Below are 18592 nucleotides of genomic sequence, written 5' to 3' on the forward strand. Positions count from 1 at the left end.
CTCTAAAAACAATGTTCATTTGTCACTCATGCCAGCATATTAATGATAAGGAGAGCAATTACACCGTTATATAACCCACGTAGCAGAGAAGGGCAGGGGAAGGGAAGAGAGACGGAGCAGACAGAAGGCTTGGTGTATTTCTGTGTTTAGGATTTCATCGCCCAGTCGACTGCAGAGCCTAATCCCCGGAGACCTGGATCTTACTTAGTAAATACTTCCTGCCATCTGACTGACAGAATTGATTTGTCCTCTGCAAGCATCTACAGTGTAACAGAGAAATATAACATTGAAAAGGGAAGATTGAGTGAGCTTCAAATAGAAGAAGCAACAACCACAAAAAAACATGAAGTTGATAAAAATCTGTTTTCTTTTGGAAAATAAATTATTCATATTCTGAGATCAGTATTTATTTTAAGATGATTCTTGTTAAACTTTATTATGTCCAGTCAATAAACATAAAACTAAATCAAAGTAACAACATCAGCTTTACCTTTGGTTTGCATGGTCTTTAAAACCACAGATGTTTAACTCCAATGGCTTGGCTTTCATCTAAATAACATAATGCAGGTCTATGAAAAAGCAGGAAAAACATAGTTTAAATTTGTCCCGGAGACTTCCTGTTGAGCTGCAGTGTGCTGTATCGTCTCAAAAATGGCCTTAGGACAACAAGCAGTAGCCATAAATCTCCATTTCAAACAGGCACACAAGAGACAATGTAAAGTGCTGACAAGTCTGTGTATTTTTAGGGCTCATCTCTATGCAGCAAGTGGCTGCAGTGCAGTAGGAGGAAAATGTGTGAACTTCTAATGGCAAGAGACCTAAAAGTAAGACAAAGAAAGTCAGTTTTTGTCATGTGGGCAGATTCCACTGATGTTCTCTACTTATTAAGACCTAGAGGATCTTCAGCGCCTCGTACAACTGCTGGTTTCCTGTGGAAAGTTAAAGACAAAATCCAGAAGATTTATTAACTGAATGCTTATGAAATCACATGCCTGACCTAAAAATCTGATCAGACTTCTTCATACATGAAAAGCGGTGGTGGCCGCAGCTCTGAGCTTTTCTTAGTACTTCTGTCAGTTCTGTATAATTTAAATCTGCTGCACACGGTAACGGCCATTGTCCCAATAAAATACGAACCTATATTATGCAGTTGAGCCCAAAGTTATTCATACTGAGGGGCAATATTAGGGATGTTTCAATTCTGCCATCAGTTTTCTTCTGACTGAATGTAATATCAAGGTTCGGCCTGAGCCCTGAAACTGGAGCTTCAGGGGCCTGGAGCTAAACATTAAGGTGAAGGGATGGAGGCCTTCCAACCTCTAAAACTTCAAAACACCTGTAGAAACCTGGTAAAAGGGAAATAAAGTTGTTGTTTTTTTCTCTAAAGATATATCAGCTAAAATACCAAGAAGTTACCCACCCAGTAAAAGAAATGCTTCGAATAACCCAGGTTTGCGGACCTGTATGTCTTATCCATTGTTATGCTTCAGCTGAATATTTGAACCAAGCTTGAAAGTGTTAATTATTGAACATTTGCGGTTCTAGTGGACAAATTCTGTTATCCTTTACAGAGTCAGAGAACAGGTTGAAGTTCAATCTATTACCTTTGAATAAAAGAGAGGCCACTTCCATTCATCCCCGCCTTAATTTTAGGTGGGATGTTTTAAAGCTCCTTTTTCGAAAACACAGAATTACTTCCCTTAAATCTCCCAACATTTTATAAAAGTACCAACAACAGAAGATGATAAAAGAGTCACGAAAAGACCTCACTAAGTACTTCAGACAGAAGATGTAAGAAATGACAGGGGAAAACAGCCACTTTGACTTTGCGGCAGTCCCACGTCTGGACTGCTGAAGGCTTTTGACTCTGAATAATCCTGCTTCCTTCTAAATCCTTATCCTCTGACTTCAAACACTGCGCAAAGACCTTTAACAGAATCTGGCATCCTCCCAGCCTTCTCTCGTTCAGCAGTTCAGTAATTCATTCTTTTTCTGTGCTTTCCTTCCCACTTTCTGTCCCTCCCTTGGATCAACTGTCCAGCCTTGAATCACAAAGCCAAGCCTGAATTCTGTGGGAATAGTGCAGTGAGGCCTCTGCAAAGCATGATTGTGCACCCACATCAATACACACATTAATGCGCCTCTGGTGAATAGTTAAACTGAAAAAAAGAGATGTTTGTGGACCTGTTGGTCAGGGAAAGAATCACATTCAAAAAAGCACAAACTAACTTGGAAAATATTTGATGGGTAGAGTGCAAAAACTGAAACAACTTTTGAGTATCTTGCAAAAGGATTTACAGCCCTTAAAATTCAGCATGTTTCAAGTTAAAAGCAGCTGTATGTATTTTATCAGGATTGTTTTGTAATAGACATGAACAAAGTAATGTATAATTGTAAAGCGGATACACGGTTTTCACCATTTTCTACAAACAAGCATCTGTAAAATGTGTCCAAACCTATTAGAACCAACTAGAGTTGAAATTACAGCTGCTAGATTATTTAGCTTTTGTCTCTATTGGCTGTGCACATTGAGAAACAAAAAACGTTTACCCATTCTTCTATGTAAAATAATTCAAGCTCTGTTAAATTAGACGGAGGATGCATCCAAACAGAAATTGAACCTTTACAGCAGCACAAAATGTTTGCGCCTTTTATCAGGACATCGTTCTGCCCTGTGCTTAGCTCCGTCTATCTTAAAATCATATGTAAAACATCCTCACAGCATTATGCTGTTAAACAAAGCATTAAGCATTTTGTTCCTTTTGATCCAAGTAATGATTTCCACATTTTGCTTCGTCTCCTAGAGCTTTTGGCAAACTGGGAGACAACAAACCCCAAAGATTCTTGGTGTGAACGACTAACAGCTGTCCAATCAACAGAATCTGTGACCAGTGTGATCGATGTCATGAATTGGTGGTGAGAGGTGGTGAGGCAGACGCAGCAGACCCAGGTAAGATGAATAAATGATCTTTTAATGATGAAAATACAGTCCAGCAACGGGCAGCACAGCCGAGCAGAAGCCAGGGCTCGACGCCGGTAGCAACCATTAAAATGACTGGACAACACGAAGTACTGAACGCACATTAGACGAGGACCCGACAAAGAACAGACACACAGGTGACACTAAATACACTGGGGGTAATCAGGGAACAAGAAACACCTGGGAACTAATCAAGGGGAGACAGGACAACACGGAGACACAGATACACAGGAAACTCAAAATAAACACAGCAAAACACAGATCACGACAATCGATTTCTAAAGTCACTCCAGGGTTATCATGGACCTGTCAGGCGATTCTCTATTTCATTATGTTTGTTTGTAGCTGTTGGCTTGCACTTGTGCTATATTCTTTTTATTTCCAGTATTAAATGGAACCTGTTGCTGCTTTCAACTTCTCCACAGCTTCATGCCTTACCTGTGCCAGGTATACCTTGGTTTATTATTGAAGTTATATCTAAAGTCAACTGGTCGCATAAAATTTCACTTGGGTGTATGAAAGTAAACATAGAGTAAACATTCATTTGTAAAAAAAAAATATATATATATATATATATTTAAAATTGGATTGTGTGTTATTTCATATAATACTTTCAGGTAAATAAAAGAAATAATTGTTCAATATGCGAAAGCCTGAAATACCATGCAGGATTCCTTGGAGTAACATGAAGTCCATGTCTAACACAAAGGATGCAGAGTCCTATAAAAAGCAGCATATTTTCCTCGACTAAGGCAAGCAGCCAATTTGTGACCAACATAGAAATTTTACTGGAAGCAAAGAGCGCATTGCTGAAGTCAATGTTGCAGAGCCACCCGTGGCTGGTCACAGCACAATATCTGTCTAAGAAATGACTATTTTAAACGGGAAAATGCGGATTGCCAAGAAGTCGCCAGCTAAATGAATCGGCTGCTTTCACTCCACTTTTAGAACATTGTTTTGCATATTTCTTAGCAGGTCTTTGTAATCTCAATATAATATTAAAGTCCAAAAGATGTGAGAAAACAAAACAAGATTGTAATTAAAATACCACATTTTATATTTTCCAAGTTGCCATGGTCACTGCAATAAAATTACTATTGCTATAATAAACTATAGTGGTTTTACCAATAAGAACAATTACGTTTATTTATAATTTTTTTTAAAAGGCATCTGTCAGAGCTTTTAATAACAGCAGGGTTAATTTGCCCTTTTCTGTGTTTATAAATACTGACTTTAAGAAAGAGATTGCTGTTGTCATTCTACAACATCTCAATTGAATTGACTTGCTGGTGTCACTGTCTTTCTGCGACACACAGGTCCTTAGAGGTGACCTGAAGTCCGAATATTCTCCTTCACCAGGAAAGCAGAATTTGTCGAAGTCCAGAAGCAGTAAAGCAGTCTGCACCATCACACTAACACCACCGTGTTTAATTGTAGCTTAACATTATTTTTCTGGAATGCAGTGTTTCACTATGTCATGTACATTGATCTTAGCTGAAGTGATTGAAGCATGCAGTGCTTTAGATGTGGTTTAGTTCGTTTTTTGTAACTTCCTGAATGAGTCATTTATGCATTCTTTGAGTAATTTTGGAAGGCCGGCCACTCCCAGGACGTTTCGCTGCTATTCCATGTTTTCTCACTCGCTACTACTGTTGGTTCACTGGAGACCTAAAGCCTTAGAGATGACTCTTTTATTAAGATTGATCTGTTGCTTTTGGGATCATTTAGTCTACTTCATGTTGTCAGTCCGGTTCTGTTTTGGTGACCTCTTGGTTGTACAGGTCTGACAATAGTCAGACTTGAGTGTGACTAGAGAAGTTAAACTCAGCTCTCAAAACATTATGGTTAATCACAGTTAATGTAAGATTTACCAAGGAAGGCAATAACATTTTCACATAATGTCAAGTAGTTTAGTCTGCTTTTGTCCCCAAATAAATGAAATAATCATTAGACATATGCCTTTTGCATTTACTCAGATGATCTTTGTCTGAAATTACAGTCTGATGATCTCAAACATTTAAAGACCACATAAATTCAAATACTGCATATATAAAGGACACAAGACATTTGCACAGCAGTGTAAAAGTAGATGTAACGAATACTGTCTGTCTGAAAGACTCTCTCTTTTACACAGCAGTTAATAATCAAATAATCAAAGATCATCAATACTAATGTTAATTAATTAATTAATGTGAAGCTTGTTCAGATTATTTTCTTAATGATTATTCAAATGAGTATTGTGAAGTCTTTATTCAACAAAGTCCAATGGAAAACATGTGATGCAAAGGGTTTTGAGATCATTTTCATGATGAATAATGAGCCAAAAAATGTGTTTCACTTGTTAAATCTACATTCTGTTCTTGTTCTGTTTGAAACATAGTGGTCATAAATCACCCAGACAGGTACCTAAAACTTCTGCATCCTAATTTCTGGGTAATATAGAGGCCAGGCTAATATCTTCCTCTTTTACATTCAAATGTTCTCACATATCTTTTTTTTAAAGTAGGACAAACTGTTCAGAAGAAAGACGAAGCAAAGCAATTATTGCCAGTAAGAGTGTCAACATTACATCGTTATGAGCTGATCAATGCTGCTCCTTTCAGCATCAATGAGGAATCAGATTGCTGAGCAAGACTGTGATACTATCCATTAAAAAGCTACACTGAGTATAAACAGGGGAATTAAAAAGACAAAGCTCTGGTGCCACATCAAAACCTGCTTTGTTCACTGTTGGGGCAGATATTGCCATAAAGGACCAGCAGGAGGTCTGCTATAAATGATGCATTCACCGAGTGAGAATGCTGGCTTTTAAAGACCAAATTTTTAAAGATGAACTGGGAGAACAGCCACACCCTGATGGAAGATTTGCTACTTAATCTGGAGTCAATTCAGTTCATTTATACAGTACCAAATTACCTAATTCAGTCTGTAAGCATACAACCCAGTTGTACCGCACCACAATAAAAGCCAGTTGACTATAAAATGCCAAAAGGTAAATATGGGACCAAATGTGCCCTGAATGATTAGCTCTGATAACCCTTAATTTTAGTCAAACAAAACAGAAAAACAACAGAGCATTGCTTTGAATAAGATGAGTTACAACGACATTTAATTAGAGTAATTTTGAACCGAATTGAACTGAATTTCACCACATAACAGGAATCCTGCAACATCAGGAGGACTTTTCATTTGGATCCACCTCCTAAGCAGAATGTCTCAGTTAGAAACAATGCAAATAAAGAAATAAAAAAGCCTGTGTTTGTGTCCACTAATTTCCCCCGTCTCATGCTGACTTCATTTTTGTTCTTTCTAGACTCAAAACCAAAATGACACACTGACTGGAAGAAAGACCACAAGCCACAAAATCTTAATGGTCGCAGCAGTTTTATGCAGCAGACATTCAAGTAACAGCAGCATTAACCTTAAAACAGCCTGTCTCAACTTGCCCTCCAAGTGGTCATGTTGTACTTATGAAGGCTTCGAGCTGAATTAAGGGTTAATTGGTCTGAATTGGTCTTTGGGTTGCATGTTCTGTTTTTTTGCCCAGGAAAACCATTTTTAAAAGCACTCTATAGTTTGTATATTCATAGCAATAAATCATTAGGTAATGTTCCCATGAGTCTTTACAAGACAACAAAAACACTGTTGTATTATAAGTGCTAAAACCACAAGTATAAACCTAACAATGCAACTGCAGATTTTTATATTTTTTCTGGTGAGAACAGGAATCTCAAAACGACTCCGCAAATTTCCTTCAGGCATAAAATAAAATAAGGAGCAAACCATAACAATGGTTTTAAGTTTCGTACACTTTAATATGCAAGACTTATGTGAGTTATTTGACATGCTTTATGAGGTTCAGCCTATTCATCAAGCAGATTTCTTAAAATAAATCATTTTACTGATATTGTTAAGTGATTTTTTTGTGGCTGCACGTTTGTTTTACTGAACTCAGACTAGGTTGAATTATGACAAAGTACTGTAGCAGCAGGGAGTTGTTGAGCATTCTTGTGTTATTCCTCTCAACACGCATCCACAGTTAGTGCAATACAAATGAGTGCTTCGGAAATGGTTCTACAAATCAACATTTTCCCAGAGGAGAATATTGCTTTGATGTGGTGCTTTTCAGACCGCTGTGCTATAATTTGCGCAGCCATCCTCAGACGTTCTCTCGGGCGTCTCAACAGCTGATTCATACTGCGCTCTGTTTGACTTTTATGTGACTCCTGGCCGACGGGGAGCCGGGATCACTTAGGTTGGTTGCCATGGATGTGAGGCAAACCTGTGCGGTATGAAGGAAAGATCTTCCCTGAAGGCCTTCTCGACAGGCTGCATATTTGTGCATTGTGTGGACAAAGTGCAGAAACCTCACAAAAGCTGAAAGAAAGCATGCAGTCCTGATAGACTTACTGACAGACGAGTAGCAGGGGGAAAACAATGTGCTGAAGATTGCAGCAATATCTGCTAAAAGTATACAATTAACTTTAGATTTGTTCCCTTTTTCTTCCTTTCCTGATGCTCGGCTATCTTTCTTTCAGCACAGTACCATTGAAAGAAAAACAGAAGATCAAGCTCAATTTAACTCATATTTAACTCATGAGAGGAATAAGACAACTTTTTTTAAAGAATTTCTAACAATTTATGTGTTTATTTTGTGTCTCACATAAAATAAACACATATATTAGGTTCTGTTGTCCGACTACATTCCACTAATGTCTTCATTCTGATACCCTCCCCTTCGCTGCATCTTATAAAGAGACATAATTGATGGCTGCGCAGAAGACAAATGACCACATTAGCTGGCCTCCTTTTATCTCATCCTTCTTCCTGTCGGTGGTGTTATAACTCTGTTTGTTTGTTGATGTCTCTCAAATTACAGTGCCGACTGCCAATCACTACTGAATCTATGGGGCTTTTGTTTCCTGGTAAATTGTAAATCTCCTGTTCACCAGAAAACTCTCGTTAATGCAATTGGGATTGAGTTTTGGACAAAAATATTTCTGTAGAAATCTCACAAAACAAAGTATTCATCATCACTTCCTTAATAGATTTGAACAGCTGATCAAATGCTCGACTTGTGAGTCTCTGTACATGACAGAATAATGTTAAACAATGTGGTCCTGTGACAACAGAGCTTAAAACATCTACTGTGAATTGCCTTGAGTGTATGAGTTTGGTTTCTGACATGACTTGCAGTAAGTCTAATTCCATATTTATGCAAGTAATAGCGATACAAATTAGCTTGGGTGTCCAAATATCTCACAAAGATAAGAATATTATCTTTCATCCATGTAGGTGGTGAAAGCATGGAAAAAACAGTCTTCTTTCAGTAAATTGGTTAAAACAGCTGTTTTTATATCTGACTCTTTTTGTTAACCAAGTTATTTATTTACATAATCAGGTCTGTTTGAAGAGAAGAGATGTTTGGCTTGGAGCTGAAAGAACAACTCGTTTTAAAGTAATACAAAAACCACTCGCTGTGTAATGTTGCAATGCTTTTAGTGAGCTTTATATAAGCAAAGAATTTTGTGAAAGGAAGTTTATGTCATAGGTTTTACTAAACACAACTCTACATTTAGTGGCTTTCCTAAAAAAGAAGAAGAAACAAGGGAAGCTTTTAAAATATGAAAGACCGAATATAAAAAAATGCAAGCACAATTGTGTCACATAAACATTTTAAAGTGATTTGGGAAATGCCTGTATCTGCTTTGCACAGCTTGCAGATTTCATGTTTTTTGCAAGATAGTTGTTGCTCAGTCAGATTATATTAGGATTTTAGGTCTGGTCTTTGACTGAGCCATTCTAATTCTGTCCTGCTAAAAAGTGAACCTCCACTTTCTTTGGCAGCTTCTAACAGGCTTTCTTTTAGGACTTCCTAGCATGTAGTTCAATCTATCTTATGTCAACTCTGAACAGCTTTTTTTTTCTCAAAAGACAAAAAGCATCCGTAAAGCATGATGCTGCCACTACCACATTACCTGATGGCAATGCTGTTCTGGATAATGCACATTGTTAGTTCTCTAAATTTTTGATGAAGGCCTAAACAATTACATTTTTGTCTTATCTCATCAGAGCACCTTTCCTCTACATCTTTGCTGTATCACTAATAAACTGATTTTTTTAAGTTGGTCTTGCACTTAACTCAAATTTGTTAAGTGCAAACTCTCCTATTTAAACACCAAATATCTGCAGGTTCTACAGAAGTACCTTTAGGTATGCACGTTCAGACGGATTGCCACGTCATAAGATTTGCAGGTTTGACATACGTTTGACAAAAGTGGCCAGTGAATTGTTGCACGCTTTTGAACTATTTTATCCCTGACCTGTCTGCTGTGTTTCTTGGATTTTATTACAGGTATCAAAGAAGTCAAGGGGACTGAATCAATTTTCAGATTTCTATTTTTTAAATAATTTTGAAAACTGTGTAGCATTTTGTTGCTCTGTGACTGAACCAGAAACATGGAGAGATGTTAGCAAAAAAAGAACAAAAAAAATCATCAACGATTTTCTCATCCTTCACTGACTTCTTGTTTTGATAGAGAAAAATAAAATAGTCAAAGTGATGAATGATCCAAATAATGGTTAATGTGTGAAACACATTTTCTGTATATCCAGAGCCAACAGACTGCAACAGTGATCCTCACAAACAGAAGAAAAATAACCGGAAGGTCTGTTGCCACTTGTCTTATGCAAGCTGGATGTTAGAAACGGCCGCCAGTGTTTGTTGACTGATGGGAGTTGATGTTGACGGGGAGCGCTGCTTGGTTTGGCAGGAGCGAACATTGGCTGCCATTCTGCAGACGAAACCATGTGAGTTTAGCGTGTACTTTCAAACAGTTACGAGCTCCACTCCTGCAACATTACTTGTGTTTTCTTCCGAAACGGCCCAGAGCACACGAGAAAAAAATCACACAAGTCCAAATTCAACTCGATAAAAGTGGGTCTACTGAGGAGTTAGGGGCAGCATCAGAGTCAACATGTACTTAGAAAAAAAAGGAATATTGAGAATGACAATTTAATGTTTTCTGTAGCAACTAGCTTAACTATGAACTACATATGACAGGCTGGAAAGGTTCAATAACAGCAGCCTTGTGCTATACAGCATCAGTTATGCTTTGCCTCCTCATCTTTAAAATTTCATTTCATGTTCAAAGCCTGAAATGAAGCAGCAGCCTGAAACAAGCAGCTGACACATTTACCAACAAAAATAGGGTATTGCCCCTCCAAACCTCAGCTAAAACACTGTAATCATGCGGGGCTTTCCTATAAATCACTGGCGTTTCAGGGGAGGATAACAGCCTGTCTTTAACCTGAAAGGCAGCATTAAAGTGAACAACCTTAATGACATGTCTGAGGCTGCATGTTCAAGTCATTCACTTTGGATCTCTTGCCCACCAGCCTCAGCCCTCATATAACGGCTATCAGCCGGAGTGAGAAAAAAAAAAAACACACTAGATGGACAAAAGGAGCAGACACACAAAGAGGCAAGTCGGTGCTTGCACGTCAAACCCTGAATGAAATGATGGAGAGGAATCAACACAAACACCCACCTGTGTGATGGGAATGCTCTAAAAAATTCTCTAAAAAATTATGGTTTTATTCTATAAAAGGATACAAAGTGTCGGGCAGAGCTTGCAAAGGAAAGGATGTAAGTAGAAGGAGCTCTGTTTATCCCTACAGCCCATGCCTTCAGCAGCAAAAACCAAAAGATCTGAGCTGCAGATCTGTTGCAAGTGGTATAGATCTCTGAGAGAGACATATCGGTTTCATCTGATGCACACGCACACACACCAAGACTCATCTGTACCTTAACGACACCCACACAAACATCTGCACATAAACAGTACAGGATAAACATTTGCACTCAGCTCGTGTTCACGAAGCTACAGCTGTGACGCCTAAACACACACAAGCAATTACCTTGAAAGGCGGCCACGTAGCGCGACAAGAGCAGCTTGAGTCTGGAGCTGTAGGTCTGCAGGAGGTTTTGGATGTCCCGCCGGGCCGCCACCTGGTACTTCTCCTCCATCTTTTTGGTGCAGCACGTCGAGCTTTTGGACGTGCACACCTGGAGATCAGCACCTTAAAACAGCCGACATCAAGTGTGAGGAGCTTAAAATGTCTTACAAGTACTTAAACAAAATAAATGAAAAAGTAAAATAAAGTAAAAGTGGTTCTCTTTTCCTGCCTTCAACAATTTCAAAGCAGGACGTAACAAATGCTGTTTTATTGACATTGACAAAAATAAATATAACTAAACTTTTTCCTTTAACAACAAATAATTTAATGCTACAAACTGCTCTCAGAACAAATACAGCTCCTATTAAGCACCTTTGTCTGTCTTCAGAAATCCAAGCCTAACACATGAAAGATATAAACTGGGGATAAGTATGTTGCCTTTAAGTTAATCCATGAAAAAACCCCTTTAAGACAAACAAATCTGGTGGATTTGCCACCCTAAACTGACCAGATTCATGAAAAGAATGTGCATTGTGACAAAGAATAACACTTTCACCTTCGTCAGACTAAAACTACAGCAATATTTGCACAAACTGGAGAATTAACACATAAAATTGTAATAAAAGTTGAGGAGTACAAGTGTTGGTCTTAAAGAGGCTATCCTTGTCAGTGCCTTGTAAATGTGTAAATATCACTTAAACATTTTGTGTTGTTGCGACCATGAACCTTAGTTCTATTTTAGCAAGATTGTGACATGGAAGGAAAATGAGAAATCTGTGCGTATGTATTCTACCCACTTTACTCTGATCCAGCTAATAAAACCCAGTGGAGCTTTCAAGAGTCACACATTTGTTAAGCATAGAGTATCTGTGCATTAATGAATCTTAGTAAAACACACAGCTACTCTGTGGAGGCTTCTGAAGGTTCTTAGAGAAATGAGTGAACAAATACCAAGAAGATTGTAGATCACACTAGACAGGTCAGGGCTGACATAGCTTTGAACATCTCAGAGAGCACCATCTAAAAATTGAGATAGTAATAGACAACTGCAAATTTATTTAGACATGGTCCAACTAAACTGCACATAGTGAGCAAAGCCAATAATAGCTGTAATAGCAATGAAAGATGATTCTATGAAATGTTAACTCAAAGGAATTGAATACAAATACATGGCACACTTTCAGGATTTGTATTTGTAAAACAATATTGCGAACCATGTAAAATATGTCCTTCCTTTTCACAATCAAGTATCTATTACTGCACTTCAGCAAAGCCAGCTGTGAAATTCCTAAAGTTTCCACATTTGCACAAGCCAGGTCATGGTATTGCAATATGCTTATTTTATTATATTTTATTTGTTTATTACACTGAAAAAAAATTATAATATTCAAATTTATTGAATAAAACATAAGCATACTGTTTGGTGTTGCATGTATCTTGTATTTCATTTAAAGTTTATCTATTTATAGTTAATGTCTATACACTGGGAGCATGAAGTCAAATGTCTTATTTTTCTTAAAGGGGTGTAAACACAAAGGACTGTAATCTCAAACATTACTGATGTTTATCAAACAGCTAAACTTTAATTAAAAAATCAAGTGTCTCGAAAATCAAGTCTCTCCGAATAAAACAGTTACTGCCTGAAACAGATGAAGTCTTGGATTTCCTTTTAGACACAGATACAAGCTAGCGTGCACCACATACAGGACAACCAAAACATCCCAAAGGAGACCCAAAACGCTGCAAAAGCCTCCACGACAAGCCCAGACAGAGTTTGCAGACTGTTGTCAGACGCTATTAACTCGCTGCGAGGTCTGATGGTGAGCAGAGCTAAGTGATGGCATACGTACTGGAATTCAAAGTCTTCCAGATAAGACTGCATGAAAGACTTGCTTTTTTTTTCACCTATATGCATGCTGCGGTCTATTTCCACCTTCTTGCAGATAGGAGTTTCAACTTGCTATGTTTTGACCCAGACTGAAATATGTTTATTTGTTTTCATTGTCAAATATAGATACATTTTTCTCTGTCTGTGGATATTTCTGCAGGCTGTTATTCACAAACCTAGACTCTGTTTTAGATAAGTGCTGAGAGCATTCTGGCCCACCAATAATAAAAGCTACTATCTACCATCTGTTGTACTTCGGAACATCAAGCTAAACCCATCCAGAAAGGGATCTATATCTTTCAGCTGGCTTGATGGATTTAGATGTGACAAGGTGATAAGAAAACGGTCAGCTGTGACGTATTTCACAACAGTAACGAGTGTTTTTACAGGATCTTATCATCTCTTAAACTACTGAACACCGCACTGCAAACAATTTATATAAGAGAAAATAAGTTTTAGTTTCAGCTGTGACACAGACCAGCCACAGAGGCTTATTTAAGGAGAGGATATGTGGCACTATAAGGGGGGGTTAGGAGGTTGTTGAGGATTTTCTGTCAATTCTGTCAGGAGCCATGGAGTTTATAGGCTACATTTTGTGGCAAGATGGCAGTCAACACCATTTAGCTTTACTTTTCCGAAAATGAGGACAGAGTTCAGCAGGAGCACCAGCAACAAGCCATCCAGTCAATGACAGTCCACTAAGAACACCCACACCAACAGTTCCTCCCAAATTTTGCACATAATTACCATGGGTGGCATTGAGAAAGCCAAGTTTACCTAACTTTAAACAAAATAATTCCTATTTAGCCCTGAAAGCCACTTATCTGTAGTAAACACCCAACGGGGGAGGGAGTTTCTGTACATTTCAATCAACAAGTAATCTCAGAAGCTTTAGTTGCTCGAGTCACAGGGTTAAGACAGCATGACTTACACCAGCAGACTCACAAATACAGCACATGCTGCTTAAACCTATTATTGCCCTTCTGTATTTTAAGTTTAAAAAAGTGAAATAGTGCAACTCTTGCATGCGTTCATGTACACTCACATTCAATAGGATATAAACAGAGAGTTTGTAATTAACTCAATGGTTCAGCATCCAGGTTATTCAGCCCAAACCACCGACCCTGCATTTCTTTGACAATTGAAGATGCCTTTTACATTACTGTAGTATTACTATAATTACTACATTCAACTAAAAAGCTGAGCTTTTTCAGCATTTGTTTAGAGGGACTGGTTTTAGAAATCGTGTCTGTTGTTCCAGTTCCGTAGTTTACTGTAATGAAATGACTTAATATTAAAATGTGTTGAATAGGACTGTGCATGTGAATCCTCTAGCTTGGAGATCATACGACTATTTTGAATCATTTCCACTCAGGATGGACTACGGTTTTGTTTAACTGCATTGCTGCTTATTCAAAGATCAAAGCTGATATTAAATAAATGCCAGTTCATCAGCAGCAACTGACTGGTCCTTATCACACTGGTTTAATAAGGTTGAACCTTAGAACATTTATGAACAGCGTTTTTTTCAAAGTTTGCGATGGAACTACTCCCCCAGTGATGGTTTACTTTGCTAAAAAAATGTAATTAAATAAAAAGAATAACCACGTCCTAGCAATCATTTGTGCCACATGATGAACCTGACAAACCACTTTACCTATAACTTCAGGTCCAAAAGAAAAAGAAAAAAAACAGACCGGTCTAACTACCGCCTTTTTTGTATCAAATCACATTAACTAGAAAACAGATTTGGGTTCTGTGAATATCCGACTCCTCCGCTTACCTGATCTGGGACTTGAAGGTAGAACCTGATTTGGTCCGATTTGCCGGAGTTGAAAAACTTTATGCACCTCGCTGCATGTGTCCACCTCTCCGAGTCCTGATCCGCACAAACATAGAAAAACGCAGCACCTTAATAGCACACTCATTTTAGAAAATATCCTTATTCATTTAGAGAACGTGGAGCTTCTTGGAAGTCAGGGTTCCTTCTTCACACATATGCAGACAGGTATCGGAGTACACATTTCAGGTTACAGAAACAGACTTAAACCGCGATAGAGATGGTTTCTGTGCGACTCAGACTTAAATCCAGAAAACGATTCAAAGTTTCTGCGGACTCCGAAATCGCATGCTGTCCAAGTTGACTGGACAGACAGCAGAGGCGGTACCACCGGGTTACCTGCGAAGTGGAGGGTAGTTGAGTCTAATGGCGCCATCTAGTGGACACCAGGTTTTATCATTTTCCCCATCGCACAAATCCAACTTCATGAAAAACGTCAAATGATCGGCATTGATTAAGCCATAAAACCCACAGAACAAACGCCTCGATTTAAGTCAACACCTAGCTTGCACATTTTCTAACATGTTTGACACATGTTAAGAGTAATAAACTTTAGCTAATGGTGATTGTTCAAAATCAAAGTTACAATTTACACCAAATCAATAGTTAAGTGTTCAACATAAGATCTAGAAAAAAAGCATAAATGTAAAGATTGCAAAGTTGGACATATTTATGTTAAAAAAAATACTGCTACTTTTCACAGTAAAGGTAGATAAAAATAAAGCAACTTTAAAAACATCAACAGGACATGGAAGAAATCAGAACAGTAATTTTGTTTTAATTTTTTTATTTTTAAAACCACACATAAACATCCACATAAAAAAAACAATGCAAAGAGGAAACGTGCATATAGCCCATACAGACTACAGAAATACACAGGACATCATAGTTATGCAGCGGTTTGGCTAAATCGAGGTCTGCTCAGCTCATCTCCCAGTTCCTTTACAGGCCGGGACAAGTGCAATACCTACAGAACAACAGCATTGCCACCGATCCCCACCTGAATAGGACAGGACATCTCAACAAACCCACGCAGGACAGCAAGCGGTTTCCCTCAGAAGAACGTGACCCGTCAGCATAATCAGTTTTGCATGGATTTGCACAGCACACATCTGTTAAAGCTGAATGCAAACCAGCAAAACTGACCAGGCGACGAACAGATTTGACATCGACTATAGTCACCCAGGCTGGAAGAATATACAGTTGGAAATACTTCAAGTGCTTACATTGCAGTAGATATGGGGACAAACACTACCTGCACTATAAGCACTTTAGTACTGCAGAAACTGTGGTCAGTGGATGAGAAAAAGCAAGCAGGCCTTGTGCTTCTTATAAACTGTTTGCTTCATATTGTGCAATATTGATGTTGACACCCCAAAAATCATGGATTTAAAAACAGGTGTAGAGCAAGCAGGCCATCATCAGTTTTGCATAGATTTGCACAACTCATCTATTCTTGTAGTGCAACTATGCAAAACTAGCAGTGAACTGCAAGATATTTTTGCCCAATTAGTAATTAGTACTGACTTGGCGGTGCATATTACAGCCCCTTATGCCAGAAGGAGCACTTAGGGCAGTAGGTGCTAGTCTATTTCACTATCTGCACTAGATGCACCTTAGCACAAAGACAGTACTCCAAGTGACATTGTAGCAAAACAAAATTTACAAACAAGTGTCTGTGTATTGCTGTAAGTGCCTCCACTGCAGTAGGTATCACATATTACTACCTGCACTGTAAGCACTTTGACAATGCACAGACGGCATCACTGCTCCCCAGCAAAACTGAGAAGCTCCTAACTGTCCACAGCATGGGCTTCAGCACCTCGTGGTGGATCTGAAATGGGAAAGTGAAACAAAGAACACAATTAGGACAACTCAGATTTCAAGGCGACACAACAGAAAACCTATGAGGACACGTCTAAAAGGAACAACAAGGTCTAAACGCCATCATAGGCAGTGGTGTTTTGACTGTTGTAGACTAAGACCAACACGAGGTCGCCGAATACATGAATGAGCAGCGCCGCTGCTGCGCATGCGCGGAGAGCCAAAGCCGTTCACCCCTCCCCCACATCTTCTAACATGGCGCCTCGAAGTGCGCCAACGTTAGCACTTCAAACGACTTTAAATCAGGCGAGCTAATACAGCATTTTGTGTTAAAAGTGTGAAAATTACTTCACGGCTCCGTACTGTTTATGTGCCGACCAAAAACGTGGGTTGTGGTTTTTCGGTCGCCATGAGGAAAAATTATAAACAAAACAAGGCTGTGGTTCGTGTCGGAGCAGCACCCGCAGGTAGCTTAGCTGCTACGAAATGCTGTTTGCTTGATTAAAAAGGAAAAAATAGCTTCCAACATCCACTATAGTTACAAATGTAAGAGGTGCGGGGTGATGAGAGGCATTAGAGGAAATAAACTGGTTATCGTAACATTAAAGACAGCCAGCGTTTAGTTAAACACGAATTAGCCGCTACTGAACTAGCAAACACGTTTAAAAATAAACCAAATACCACGTGTGGCCTTTCCCCATTTGTTTGGTCGTCCTTACTCTACATTTTGTATCAACTTCTACCTTCTAAGTGAAGGGTTTTAGATTATCGGTGTAGTTTACTAGTATACTGATGCGCACAGGCTAGGCTAGCTGAGCTAAAACGCGCGGCCTACAGCTGCCCCATGTGCTGCTGCTTTGTTCTGGGGGGCACTTTAACTCACACACCACTGCACTCGACACTCAGCCGCAATTTGAGCACATTTTTACAAACAAACTTCACACATGCCGCACTCGTGTCTTTGAGTGCATTCTGCTCTAGCAGAAAGGCCGGGTATTTTTCCACGCCGCTCGCAGCCGAGGAAGCTCCACGCCGCTTTTTCAAATCTCCCTCATTCCCTCAATGGTGGAGCTGAGGGGGCTGCCATGCGCCTCACGCTACTCTGTTTTCATCGCCAACACGCCATTTAGACTGCGTGTTTATACTTGCACTACACCACAAGCAAGGGGGGGGGAAAGCAAGTAAAAGGACCACAGTGCACAACACCGGGGATGTATTTCACCAAAACATGCGCTCAGACTCGACTTCCTTACCGATAAACATGCGCTCCACTCACCAGCCGAAAGCCACCATCTTCGCTGACTTGCTCGGGCTGCCGTGCTGGTCTCACGCCGACAAAAGAGGCGAATAAAACCGCTACTATCCCGAAAACTTCTCAAACAGCGGACAAAAACGAAGCATAAAGTAGAGTCGGAACCGACACAGAGCACATTTGAAGCCCAGAGACGCTTCTTAGAAATGATTGCGGGGTTAAGAAAGTGGCGCGAAGGCGACCAGTTGGTAACCATGTGGGTGAATGAAGGGCGGCTCCCACTGAACGTAAATATCTAGCTACAACCCCCAACTCCCCCTATTAGCATACATAAACTACGGCACTTCCGACACGTCTCAGCCAAACAGGCTCTTTTCTGAAGGAGGCAGAGGAACGGACAGAAATAAAACCCTCTCTAGTGGAAAGCTTTTAATTAACAATAAAAAAGAAAGTAAACTCAGTACGCGCTTCGACGGGTATTTAAACTCCACTGAAAAAAAAGAATACATATACAATCTTGTTCTTAGAATTTAATTTGATGTAAAGCAAATATTGCAGAATGCTGAACCTAATTAGAGCGTATTTAGTTCTTCAGCTGCCGTGTGTGCAGCTGGAAAATCAAAACAATTAATTAACCTGTTGCTGCTTCGCCACTAATTATAATTACCCAACATTGTCTTATTGGTGCACATTGCACAGTGCTGCTCATAAATTAGTAAAATACTTTAAGCCTCAAACGGAGACAAAAACTGTATTTGGTTATTTTACTATGAAGTTGTTTTTTTTCTGCAAGTTATTTTATTGAGATTTACAACGTTTGCTTGGTCATTATTATCTGTATATATTCTG

General features: G+C 39.1%; 1 protein-coding gene and 1 long non-coding RNA gene across 3 annotated transcripts in view; both read right to left on the minus strand.

Annotated features, from left to right (window-relative positions):
• gpc5a (glypican 5a) overlaps positions 1–14991 on the minus strand; it is a 135415-nt gene extending 120424 nt beyond the window's left edge. The window contains exons 1-2 of the mRNA XM_028016079.1: positions 14611–14991; positions 10901–11062 (exon numbers count right to left, since the gene is read on the minus strand). Coding sequence (XP_027871880.1) covers positions 10901–11062; positions 14611–14755 — 307 coding nt within the window. The 5' untranslated portion in view covers positions 14756–14991. The remainder of the gene's footprint in view (positions 1–10900; positions 11063–14610) is intronic.
• A 446-nt stretch (positions 14992–15437) lies between these two features.
• On the minus strand, positions 15438–18178 carry LOC114142598 (uncharacterized). Of its 2 annotated transcripts, none has more exons than XR_003595065.1 (2): positions 17745–18178; positions 15438–16501 (listed from the first exon to the last, which is right to left on the minus strand). It is a non-coding gene; the product is annotated as an uncharacterized LOC114142598 (long non-coding RNA). The 2 variants fall into 2 exon arrangements; XR_003595064.1 differs by having other exon boundaries at positions 17768–18176.
• Between the last annotated feature and the right edge of the window lie 414 nt (positions 18179–18592).

This window comes from Xiphophorus couchianus, chromosome 4 (assembly GCF_001444195.1).
Source record: "Xiphophorus couchianus chromosome 4, X_couchianus-1.0, whole genome shotgun sequence".
Classification (NCBI taxonomy): domain Eukaryota; kingdom Metazoa; phylum Chordata; class Actinopteri; order Cyprinodontiformes; family Poeciliidae; genus Xiphophorus; species Xiphophorus couchianus.